The 13952-nt window shown below is 36.0% G+C and overlaps 1 protein-coding gene across 2 annotated transcripts in view; it reads right to left on the reverse strand.

Moving 5' to 3' along the window:
* Positions 1-13952, reverse strand: part of Mcm5 (Minichromosome maintenance 5) — a 288604-nt gene that overhangs the window by 123190 nt on the left and 151462 nt on the right. For both annotated transcript variants that reach the window (XR_016548356.1, XM_090393095.1), the window contains exon 8: positions 5139-5250. Coding sequence is in view for 1 of the 2 variants with exons in the window: in XM_090393095.1 (XP_090249221.1) it covers positions 5139-5250 (112 nt within the window). In the remaining variant the exon portion in view is untranslated. The remainder of the gene's footprint in view (positions 1-5138; positions 5251-13952) is intronic.

The raw sequence follows: 13952 nt of genomic DNA on the forward strand, positions 1-13952 counted from the left end.
TAGATCATAGTTACGTAAATCAAGTTTTGTGCCACCCTTTTACAACAGAACTCTCATACATGCTTTCTAATCCTGTGGGATCTTTTAAGGACCTTGCCAATTTGGCTGAACATTTCTTTAGCACAGGTGCTGATATCCCATCTGTCTCTATTGCTGAATTCTAATCAAGGTTATACAACAGCTCTTGAACATCATTATCGTGCACCTCTATCTCTTCAGCTAACATTGTGGTGTCACCCATGCACCATGTTATATACACTTGGTTGACAGATCTTAGCAAGTGAGCACTCATTACTTAAAAGATCTCACTTCTAACAACAGGGAACTGTCTTCATTTTCTGAAGTTATTCTTCCACATTATTTTTCTTTTACTTGCAGCATAATAGTAAAATTCTTATGGGTTGCCTTAAGCCTGCATAGCCAATTTCTTTTCATACTCGGATTTAACTTTCCACACAATACTTGTAATTTTTCTGGCCTGTACTTCATATATATTTCATCACTCCTCTCATTCTTTATTCTCGTGATATTCCTTCCATATCATCAACTTCTTATGGATCTCTTATGTAATAAGGTTGCATATCGATACAAAATTAATAACGAAAAAAACTCACGTACAAAGATTATTTAATAGTATAATTTTCGCCTGTGTGTCACAGGCATCTTCAGTACATTAAGCTCTAATTAAACAATAACTGACAATTCCAAAAAGCGTCACCTAAGTAGCTGGTGTAAGATAACTAAAAAGGTCAATAAATTTCCTCAAAAAAAAAAAAAAATCAATACAATAAAAAGTTAGGAAAGATTAGTTGATTTGTCAAGTACTATCGCCCATAAAAGGAACAGACGTAAGCCGTCGGATCTGTTTAAGTTAGGAGAATGAAGTAGAGTTTCACATGTTTCTTTATAAAGGCGTTCCACGAGAAACTGACTTTTGTGAAGAACTCTTGTCTTTCTCCAATGAACTCTGTGTCTAGTGAAGATGGCATGTTCTGCAAGTCCAGACTTTTTCAGGTTTAAAGTATTCAATATAAGATTGGTGTTCTTCTAGCCGAATGAAGGCAGATCTTCCCGTTTGTCTGGAATAAGATAATCCACAAGAGCACAGAATTTGGTAGACACCTGGATGATTAAGATGTGGAAGCTTGTCCTTAGGAGAAGTGAGAAAGGTGGAGATTTTTCTAAACGGTCGAAAGGCAACAAAAATATTCAGTGGTTTTAAAACTTTTGCTATACATTCACTGATGCCTTGTACATCAGGGATAGTAATACGCGTTATTTCTTCTGTGTTTGAAGAGGAAGACATATTAAAACTATTCAAAGTTCTTTTAATGAAGCAATTCTTATAACCATTAGATAGAAAGGAAGAAGTTATATATTGTAGTTCTTTCTGTAAAAGATCGTCTGAAGAACAAAAGGAGTGGGCCCGATGAACCAGTGTTTTAATAGTTCCTGCCTTTTGATTGGGATGGTGATGAGATTCCGCATGGATATAATGGCCTGTATGAGTCTTCTTATACAGGCCATTATGGAATGGCTCTTCGGATGAACTTCAACAACTTCTCGCTAAGTTAAACGCATTTCATCTTAGGATCAAGTTTACCTTAGAAGTAGAATCAAATAAGCAGTTAGCCTTTTTAGGATCTAAATGAAGAATTAGAAGATCTAAAAAGGCTAACTGCTTATTTGATTCTACTTCTCCTAGGATGAAATGCATTTAACTTAGTGTGAAATTGCTGAAGTTCATCCGAAGAGCATTCCACACAGCAAAAACATCGACATATCTGAACCACTGAATAGGTCTGGGAGAAATGCTCTCAAAGATACGTTGTTCAAAATGTTCCATAAAGAAATTGGAGATAGCAAGAGAAAGAGGATTACCCATTGCTGTTCCTTCAATTTGTTGATACAACTTATTTTTAAAGGAAAAATAACCAGAATTTATTACAAAATCAAATACGTTTACAATGTCTGAAGGAAATTCCTGTTGTAGTAATTCAATGCTTTCCGAAAGAGGCACATTTGTAAATAAAGAAACAACATCTAAACTGATATGATATCAGAAATGTCCAAATGAATATCTGAAATTTTATTTTTGAAATCCAAAGTATTTTTTATATAAGTATCAGTTCTTCTAGTTGAAGAGGAGAGTAAATTTGATAAAAATTTTGAGATTTTGTAAGTGGGGCAACCTATACAATCTACGACTGGTCTTAATGGAATGCCTGGTTTATGAACTTTTGGAAGACCATAAATCTAGGAGGACAACTGAAGAAGGTTTTAAGTTTTTTCTTTTGATCTTCATTCCATGTAGATAAATTATCTATAAGAGAATTAAGTCTCTTCAATTGACTCCAGGTAGCATCCGATGTAAGAGGCCTATAAGTTGAACAGTCATGAAGTAAAATTATTTGGACGTTTCTGATATCATGATCAGTTTAGATGTTGTTTCTTTATTTACAAATATGTCTCTATCGGAAAGCATTGAATTACTACAACAGGAATTTCCTTCAGTGTAAACATATTTGATTTTGTAATAAATTCTGGTTATTTTTCTTTTAACAATAAGTTGTATCAACAAATTGAAGGAACAGCAATGGGTAATCCTCTTTCTCCTGCTATCTCCAATTTCTTTATGGAACATTTTGAACAACGTATCTTTGACAACATTTCTCCCAGACCTACTCAGTGGTTCAGATATGTCGATGTTTTTGCTGTATGGAATGGCTCTTCGGATGAACTTCAACAATTTCTCACTAATTTAAATGCATTTCATCCTAGGATCAAGTTTACCCTAGAAGTAGAATCAAATAAGCAGTTAGCTTTTTTAGATCTTCTAATTCTTCACCAACCAGAGGGAAACCTACATTTCTCAGTTTATAGAAAGAAGACTTCAGGCCATTATATCCATGCAGAATCTCATCACCATCCCAGTCAAAAGGCAGGAACCATTAAAACACTGGTTCATCGGGCCCACTCCTTTTGTTCTTCAGAAGATCTTTTACAGAAAGAACTACAATATATAACTTCTTCCTTTCTATCTAATGGTTATAAGAATTGCCTCATTAAAAGAATTTTGAGTAGTTTTAATATGTCTTCCTCTTCAAACAGAAGAAATAACGTGCATTACTATCCCTTATGTAAAAGGCATCAGTGAACGTATAGCAAAAGTTTTAAAACCACTGAATATTTTTGTTGCCTTTCGACCATTTAGAAAAATCTCCACCTTTCTCACTTCTCCTAAGGACAAGCTTCCACATCTTAATCATCCAGGTGTCTACCAGATTCCGTGCTCTTGTGGATTATCTTATTTCGGACAAATGGGAAGATATGCCTCTATTTGGCTAGAAGAACACCAATCTTATATTGAATACTTTAAACCTGAAAAGTCTGGACTTGCAGAACATGCCATCTTCACTAGACACAGAGTTCATTGGAGAAAGACAAGAGTTCTTCACAAAAGTCAGTTTCTCGTGGAACGCCTTTATAAAGAAACATGTGAAACTCTACTTCATTCAGCTAAAAAAAAAAATCAGCTAACACCTTTTTATTCCCGTATAGGGAGTAGGCGAGGCCATTCAGCCCTATCTAACTTTTGGAGACTGAGTCGGCAGTTCAATCTCCACTGGTACCAATCAGAGATAGATGGCCCAAGGCTATCACTAATTAAGCAGTACACAGTGAAGAGAGATGGCCCAAATGTGCCGCCATCTCATGGTCCCTAACCCTAACACAATATATTTAATGTCTGAAATAATGTTGGTTCTACGGTCGATTTTCTTGAGTTTACGGGACAAAAAATCCGCTTGCCCATGCCAGAGATCGACTAACTCGGGAACCGTTCGAAAAAAAGGCTTAGAAAAGTTTCCTCTAGTCGCCGACTAGACTCAAAACCAAGTCTTCCTTCGTGCGGCCAAGCGCCATGGAGTGCAAACGCCACATCCACTGAGCTACACAGGCTCTACTTCATTCTCCTAACTTAAACAGATCCAACGGCTTACGTCTAATGTTATGGGAGATAGTACTTTACAAATCAGCTAATGTTTCCTAACTTTATATTGTATTGATTTTTTTTTTTTAAGGAAATTTATTGACCTTTTTAGTTATCTTACACCAGCTTAGGTGGCGCTTTTTGGAATTGTCAGTTATTGTTTAATTTGAGCTTAATGTACTGAAGATGTCTGTGACACACAGGTGAAAATTATACTATTAAATAATCTTTGTACGTGAGTTTTTTCCGTTATTAATTTTATATCGATATGTCTACTCACAGTATACCTCTTTTAAAACTTATAAGGTTGCATGTCGATTTCATATCCAATCTTTTTTGGTCTTTGAACTCTAGGGATACATTTAGATGCTGCTTCATTTAAGCACTTTTTTTTTTTTTCAGAGATTGCATTAATGGTATCTTTCCCATTCAATAACTGATTCCATAGGACCAAAAATAATATTCTCTCGAGTTTGTCATAATTTGCAGCTTTGTAGTTCAGCATGTAACCTGTCCTAATTGGAATGTCTATATAGCCACTTAGTGTAATCACTGTCAAGAACTTGTGGTAAAATAGTCATATTCATAACTGAGACCATTCTGACACTATGATCAACTGTAACAATCTTCGCCCTTGAGTTCCTTCTTTCATGTGCTGCTTGAGAAAGCTGTTTTGCAACAACTGAATAAATTCTCTTTCATTCTTATGAGTTTCTTTCTGAACCCAATCAATATTTGGATAATTTAAGTCAACCATAATAATTATTTAGTGCTCATCTGGGTAATTTGGCAATGGATTTCTTCATCCCCAGCAAATGAACCACCAAGTCTAGAGCAACACCCCCCCACCATACATTTCATCATGTTAGCCTCCATTTCACACCAGATTACCGTAATGCTTTCATGCATTTCCATCCTAACTGGACTCAAGTTATCTGATATCATTAGTAGTACTCCCCCCCCCTCTCTCTTATCGCTTCTGTCATTCTTAAAAATACTACACCCTTTACACTCGAGTCAAGTTGCAATATCTATATATTAAATTCAAAGATTGCCTCAAATGTATTTAAATATGAGAAGTGAGTGTCCACATAATACATTTTTCTGGTAAGAATTGCAAATTTATTAATTATATAAAATGTCTTACTCCAATTGGTGCAACTTTTTCCACAAATTTTAACAGCTGACTCTTTGCAGTGCCTGGATCTCCAAGAAGTAATATATTAATATCACCACGTCTTGTTAATCCATCTGGTAATCTAGATTAAGAAACAAAGTAATATCGATGACTTGCATATGCATCACCCCAGTAATAATTAAGAAACATTTACATGGCATCACTATGTAATTCACATATGAAAGGGTATCAAAAAATATGGCACAACACTATATATACATTTGAATGTAAACTTTGAGTACATGGATAAATATAGATAAATATACGACAGTTCACATGGCAATAAACCAAAATTGAACTGAATAATTACTTGCACAATGTTGTAACTTACTATAACTAAGTACAATGCTGTAACTTACTTACAGGTCTCCTTCAGGTTTAGAAAAGAAATCTAACAAACAAACAAGAAGTAAAAGATTAATAAAGTGACAACCATTATTATACAGTTATGTAGGGTCTGATTATTGTAAATTATATCTAGACATGTTCTAATCCTTGCTCCCCACCCTCTCCTCTTCCTTCAGAAGATTTCACAATAAGAAAAGAAGAATAGATTAGAATCTTCAAGATTGCCCCATAAGATCTCTGAATATGTATATATATATTTTTTTTTTTTTCAGCAAACCAAATGAACATTAATATTTTTCTAAATCATAGAGCAATATCAGTATGATGTCCAATACATCAAGCTGGTAGGAGACTGGAATGGTATAGAAAACATGAAGTTAGACAAAATCAGAGAAAAACCCTAGAAGGGGAAAGTGGAAGATACAACTTAAAATATGCCTGAATTGAGTCAAATTAGCAGGCATATTGCACATTGATCAATATTCACAGCTGCATGAATGAAGGTACTGGTAGAATCTACATGTCTAGGCATAATTTAAAACCATCAGAATCCTACATAACTCTACAATATTTGTCACTTTACTAATCTTTTACTGTTTCTTTCTCTTAGTTTTCTCTTCTACACCTAAAGAAGTCATATATAAGATAAAGTAACTATTTCTGTGTTTACTGCCTTATAAACTGTTATATATACAGTTTATAAGGCAGGAAAACTCATTCTGCCATTTAAGATTTGCAAAGGCTGCAAAACAGGAGTACTTCTTGGGTTTCATGCCCATTCTTCAGATGGTAGGGCTACCGATGTTTGCAAATGCCAAGAACCAGAGACAACTACCAGATCAGAGATTGCTGGTGTAAAACTGGCAGAATAAGACAGGATAATCTAACAATATAACATGACCAAGATTTGTAAATGTTTTGTAAATATTACAAAAATTTGTGATATTTTAATTTTGGTTTAAATCTGACTATTTGCAAGGACAAAATTATGCAAAATGTTTTAAAATAATGCAAAGTAATTATCCCATTCTAGTTGGCAAAATGGTTAATGTACGTACCTCTCCAACCAAGGTGGGTTAAAATCCCACCATGGGCTAGATGTTTGCAATTTTCTTTAGATGGGGAGATGAATTTTACTGCCAAGTGTGAGACCAATGCATTGCTTGCTGAAGGCCTGAAGTGGCTTGATAAAGTTCCATATTTGATCTCTAGAGCAGGGTTTCCATATTATGTAAAAAAATCAATAAAAATAAATAAAATGAAATAAGAAATTTAAAAAAAAATGCTTTGGCTCATCCAAGATAACGATGTATATGTTTACAACCATTTATTAGATGGGAGACAAAAAAAATCCGGTATTTCTACAAAGATTTGTTCACATCAAAATGTGATTCTTGTAGAAAGGCTTGTATGTTATTAACTCATGACTATTAATTTTTCAGGAAACAACATACACTAAAATGTTAATCATAAGCAACTAATTAATACTTTTATATATTTCAGCAATGTTATATTGCCATCATCAGTGATTGCAAAAATCAATGATATTTGCACACAGGCACTAAACAGCGGGCAAAAGAGGCTGAAGGAAGTCAACAGAAGTCGAGCCTAGTACAAAACAATGCCCCCCCTCATGTGCTAAAATGGGTAGTCTTGGCCACTGAACTGACGATCTTAGAATGCATGCTTCCCAAATTTGGGATAGTCACATGCGCTTACATTTGTTGAGGTTTGACAAGTTTTTTTTTTAGGGCTGAGTCAGATTTAAGAAATAGTCTTTCATATTTATATTTGCTACGGTGTAATAGAGTAACTTTCTTCCAGCGTATCCTGTGGTGGGTGTCCAAAGTATGGTCAGCAAATTCTGAGTGGCTGTATTGGTGGAACCAGATGTAGTCCTTGTGTTCAGACATTCTGATATTGGTTGTCCTGCCTGCTTGGCCATAATAAGACAGTTTGCAAATGCAAGGAACCTAATATACTCCTGGCTTGACTTTGGTGCAGCAGATAAGAAATGCCAATTTTTATGTCATCTGTAAGGTTGTAAGGTCATATTTCCTTAGCATTTTTGTCAATTTTTCCGATGTGCCCCAGATATAAGAGTGTGTTAATAGATTTGAGTAATTTCTGTTCTGAAGTGGGAGGAGAGGGGGTCACAGTTACAGGATTTTATTTATTTTTTTTAGGGGGGGGGGGTTTCTAGCCATTGGCTAAGAAAGTATTAAGGATATGGTCAAGTTCAACAGTTAGGGGATTGTTATCTGAACTAATTCATTTTGCCCTGTAATATATATAGAGTTTTTATGATTCCATACTGTTGGGGGGGGGGGGGGGAACAACTGTAGGTGAGTACCTGTGTGTGTAAGTTTGCTGTAAACCATGCCAGGGATCCATCAGGTTGACATGTAATCAGGGTGTCTAGGAATGGAAAACTGTTGTTTTCCTTTTCCAAAGTAAGCAGGATCCTGGGGTGTTGACTGTTCAGATGTGTTAGGAAATTGCGGAGGGTATCTATGCCATGTGGCCAAATGGAGAATACATCATCCATGTAGCATAGCCAAATAGTGGGCTTATGTGGGGACCAGAGTTCAAGGCTTTTCTTCAAAGGTCTCCATGAAGACGTTCATTAGGGGTGGAGAGCCCATGGCTGTCCCCTCTGTTTGTAGAATTTTTCCTTGCCAAATGAAATAGCCTGAGTTCATAGCAAACTGAAACAGGGCTATATATCGGGAGGAAATATGGCTTGGATAAGGTCTAAGGTATCTTTGAGTGGCACATTGGTGAATAAAGAGGAGACATCAAAACTGACCATTATGTGAATGTGTTCAAGTGTGAGGTTTTCTATACTGGCTTTAAAGTGGGCTGAGTTTATGTGTGAAGGTGTGTTGCCAGTATACTGTGTGAGCACTTTGGCTAAATGTTTGGCTAATCTGTATGTGGGTGAATCAATGTCATCCAACAATGGGACATAATGGCACATTTTGTTCATGGATTTTTGGTATTCCATATATCGAGGAAGGATCTAGAGTTATAAGGTTTCAGTCTGTTTGTGACTTCCACAGGCCAAAAGGTAATTCTTTAAAGAGCCTATGGGGCATTCTGGTTTGTGTGCTGGTGGGATCACAGTTTATAGAAAACAATCTAGAAGTAACGAGGTAAGCTTACATGAGTAATCTAATTGGTTTAAAACCACAGTGGCATTTCCCTTATCCGCTTCGGTAATTACCATTTTGTTGTTACTTTTGATTTCTTGCAGAGCTTCAAATTCTTTTTCTGATAGGTTGCTTTTTTTGGTGGTTTAGTTTGGGTGAGTCCATTGGCTACATCCAGTCTGATGTTGTCGGTAATATGGTTGGGAAGGCTGCAGATACTTCATTCTATTTGAATCATTATTTCTTCTTCTGGAATTATATTCCAGAATATAATTAATATTTTAGTATGCATTGTATTTCCTGAAAAATTAATAGTTATCACCTCAACTGTGATTTAATTACAAGAATAATACTGCAAAACAAATTTTTATTATTATTTTTTTTTATAACTGTCATCTAACTGTCCACTTGTTATTGAGAAAACCAGTTATAGAAAGAAATAGTTGATTTATGCTTTTTGAGAATCAACGTCAAAGGAAAACTCAAGTAGAAAGTCCTAAGCTTTTTTCCATGTAACCAACAAGTCTGTTCGCCTAAGGAAATGTGGAAATGGCTACTACCTGTTTATCACTACTAATCAATGTCCTTTTCACCAGCAATCTGTGGGATAGTCTTCACCATGTTTGCAATATATTTCCTCAACTCTTCCTGTTAACCATAATTCCAAAATGATTATCTTCTCCTGTATATTAACAGAATATATAGCCTTACATCTCTCAATTAAAAGTTCAAAATTTCCAAAGTCCTCCTGAAGAGCCACTAGGAGTGGCTCTTCAGGAGGATATGAAACACTGCAACAACTCTCCTCAACTTTGTATCAAATGCATAGGCACCTGTAATATTTATAATATCTTTAAAATAAAGATTCAGCAGCAATAGCTTCTGCACTTAACCACAGAGAACCCTGGTTACATTCCACTTTCTTGATAATGCTCACTCCCTCTCCATGCAATTTACAACTCCTTGAGATCTGTAAGATAACCACTGCCAATCCAATCCACTAGTTGATTAACGAAACACATTTGCTATATTTCTTTCATCAAATATCTTTACTGTTAGATTATAAAGTGTGACAGATTGTAACAATGACACCAATCTTGCTGGCTTCTATAAATGAACTTGCCCTCATTGACTTATTACCCAATTTTTTTTCTTTTTCAAAATCCTAACTACAAGTGAACTTTTTTTTTTTCTTATATCAAAACCACATACAGGAGGTAGAAGACCCTATAGCACATTCACTGCTGTGTGTGAGGGATGAGAAAGAAGAAACCTATTCATATTTTTCTTGAGTAGGAAGTTGTAGTTGTTAGGGAACACTTCATGAGAAAAGGAGAAGTAAGTCTGGTTTATTTGTAGATGAAGTGAAAAAAAAAAAGTTGGTAAACTATTGCTCTTGTATTAACAGGCCCAATGGAAAGTGTGTAAGCATTCCAAGGATGCATAACAGGTCTGTGTAGCAGTATCCATGAAAGTACCTGAAAAAAAGGCAGAGTTGAAATAGTGCTTCCATGAGACAGTATATGAGGAATGTTGTTGCTGCTGAGAACTTTCCAGCAAAATTTCTAAATGTAATTCAGGAACATGGTTATTTGCCACAGCAAGTGTTTAATCTTGATGAAATGGGGTTGTTCTGGAAGCGTATGCCTAGTAGAACATTTCTATCGGTGCAAGAAAAGAGGGCCCCAGGTTTTAAAGCTTCCAAGGACCATCTCCCTTTGCTGTTAGGAGGAAATGTATCTGGAGATCATAAAACTAAACCACTGATGGTTTATCACTCCAAAAACCCACATGCACTCAAAGGCTACTCAAAGGAGGATTTGCCTGTTGTATGGCGGTCAAATAAAAAAGCATGGATTACCAGAGCTGTGTTTGAGTCCTACTTTTGCAATGAACTGCATCTTGAATTGGAGGCTTATTGTGACAGGATAAATGTACCCTTCGAAATTCTTCGGCTTCTGGACAATGCACCAGGACATCCTCCAAGCATCACTGAAACAGATGAGAATATCAAAGTTATTTTTCTGCCACCAAACACAACATCCCTCATTCACCCCATGGATCAGGGTGTTATTGCAACTTTCAAGAGTTATTATCTCCACAGAACATTTTCACAGCTAGTTCAAGCTACATGTACCGACGGTAAAGATAAAATTTCAGTGAAGGAATTTTGGAAGAAATATGATATAAAAATGGCAATTGACAACATTGGAGAGGCATGGGCAAAAGTCAAGCAATCTTGCATGAAGGGAGTTTGGAAGAAAATTTGGCCTGGAGTTTCTGATTCTAATGATTTTGATCCTGAAAGTGAGCTTGCCAACTCAAGATATGACATAGTTGAAATGGCAAAATCTGTTGGATTTGAGGATGAAGATCAGACAAATGTGGATGAACTGCTCAAGTCTCACTCATCAGAGCTCGCTAATGAAGATCTTCTGGAAATGGAAAACAACACGAATGATGAAAGTCAGGAGCCTTTTGTTGCTGAGCCCATCAAACAGCTTTCAAAAAAACAAATGACTGAATGTCAAAAAAAATTAAAATGTCGAAATGTTTAAAAAACAAGAAATTTTTAAACACATTGACAGTGCCATCAGAATAATTGAAGAAAATGATCTTAATGAGACTAGAAGCACCAAAGTTGCAACAGAAATTCAGAATTCTTTGACTTGCTACAAAGAACTTTATAGAGAAAGGATAAATGCTGCCTGTCAGCTGAGTCTTGAATGTTTCATTAAAAAAAAAAAGTTGAAGATCATCAGCCTATCATCCCAGGAACTTCAAGAGAGTAAGAGAGTGATGATCCAGACTCACCAGACCCGGTCCATTCGTTATCCGATTGAAGACTGTCAGAAGCATGTAGTGTTTAGGTGTTTATGACATTGTATTAAGTTTTAAAAGAGGTATAGTGTGAGTAGATATATCGATAAAATTATACTATTAAATAATCTTTGTGCATGAGTGTTCCGTTATTAATTTTGTATCGACATTGTATTAATTAAATTCATTCATCCAGCCATTCATTTATTCATTCATTAAAATTTGTGCGTTTTGTTTATAAGTTTAAATAATTCATTCATTAAAATTTCTTTTGCTCACAGGTGTAAAGGTTTAATTTTTTTATCCTTCTGAAGAAATCCCTATCTCACCCATGCTAAATTCAACTCACTTTATGCGATGTTACACAATTATTTATAGAACCAATTAATCACGTAAAGTGAGGGACACGTACTGAGGCTAGGAGCAGGTGATCTGAGATCAGGTTATCCTCACCCTATTGAAGGATGGTAGATGGTACAGAGTTCAGTGTTTAAGGCAACATTCCAATCTTGCAGCAAATCTTCAAGACTAGAATGTTTGTACCCTATAAAGTTTGTCTAAAGAGAGGACAAATTATTACTATAATCAACAGAGCAGTGGATAGGATTACTAGTGAGAGAGAAAATTATTTATATACGGGGAAAGAGGGTAGGCAGTAGAACAATTATAAAACACTCCAGCACTTTTAAGAGAAGATTATTATATTTAATGCCTTTCATAATATGGATTCTATAAGCTGTATTTAGGCCTCTGCCTAATCTAGCACCATCAATAATGTTACTAACTAGTTAAGTAATGATGATGATGTGAACATTTTTTTTTTTTCTGTAATCAATCCCCAAAAAAGATCTCAAAACCTATGACACAATAAGCGTCTCCATAGAGCAATTGGAGGAATGATGGTGTGTTGCACCCTCTGGTTAGAAAAGGGTGCAACATAACCATCAATGCGCTACGTGAACTATTATGTAAAATTTTAAACACGGAACTATTAGAGATCCTAGATAACTTCACCGATGCAACAGCTAGAAAAGAATTCATCACAGTCAAAAACCGGCACCAGAAAAAGTTTGAAACTCTAACAACGCAGTGCTACACAACGACTGCAATTACAACAAGATCGCGTCGTTTTGAATTTATCATCGCTCACCTTAACCAAAGATCATGGTTCATGGAGAAAGAATTGAGGAAGTCAGCAAGTTTGAGTACCTGGGATCCATTATTAATGTGAAGAATTGCTGTTCAGAAGATGTCAGAAAAAGGTTAGGAATGGCTGAAACAACAGTCAGAGACCTGTCTAAAATCTGGAAGGATGGATCTCTCTCCATGGGAACAAAGTTGAGGATTTTAGATGCAGTTGTTTTTCCAACAGTGACTTATGGATGCGAGACTTGAAACCTAAAGAAGTCAGATAAGAAACGGATATCTGCTTGTGAGATGTGGCATTACAGAAGGCTGTTGAGGATATCATACACTGAAAGGCATACAAATGAATGGGTGTTAGAAAAGATTAGTAGAACTTTAAGGCTCCTTAAGGATATTGACAGAAGAAAGTTAAAATATTTTGGACACATAGAAACGATGGAAGGAGGACTTCTCAGAACAGTAATAGAAGGTAAAGTTCCTGGAAAAAGAGGCAGAGGTAGACCATCAATGAGATGGATAAATGGTGTGTGTGGAGTGACTGATCTTCAGAGAGTTGAGGCTGCCAGAAGGGCAAACAACAGGACTACATGGCGAGGCCTAGTGTGGAACATCATCGAGCATCGGAGTGACCATACAGCATCTGTAGATGCCCAGTGAACACACGCACAGACACCTTAACCAAAGAAGCCATTAGTGCTTTAAGTCAGACGCACAATGTTGCCATTACTCCCAGACAGGTTCCAAAAGCCGAAATAATGGCGTCCGGCAAACGGGGAATATATAAAACCTGCCTCCAACAATAGCCAATAACATACGTTTAGATGTGGCTAACATCCTAATCAAGTCCAAGCCTCCCAGAAATAATATCCCTCATAAGGAAATCATCGCTCTAAAAGAGTTACACAATAATAACCAGATTATCATAACAAAAGAAGACAAAGGGAACACAACCATGGTGGTGGACACAACAGAATATGAAAACAAAATGCACACACTTTTACAATCAGTCAACATACAAAATTATAGATAGCAATCCCACCAACACATAAAAGAATAAGGTGCATAAATTACTGAAAAAAGTCATTTCCTGGCCCAAAGAAACAGTAAACAAACTCGAGCTCTTCCATGTTAAAACACCCAGGATATATGGAGCACCAAAAATTCACAAACAAGGTACACCCTTATGCCCTATTGTAGATAGCATAAATAGTCCCACATACAAACTGGCTAGACATTTAGCCAAGCTACTAGCCACTCTCACAAACAATTCTCTCTCCTTTGTCAAAAATTCTGTCCACCTAAAAAGTATTTTAGAACA

The sequence above is a fragment of the Typopeltis vanoorti genome, chromosome 1 (assembly GCF_054136105.1).
Source record: "Typopeltis vanoorti isolate ZY-2024b chromosome 1, IOZ_Tvanoo_1.0, whole genome shotgun sequence".
In the NCBI taxonomy this organism is placed as follows: Eukaryota; Metazoa; Arthropoda; class Arachnida; order Uropygi; family Thelyphonidae; genus Typopeltis; species Typopeltis vanoorti.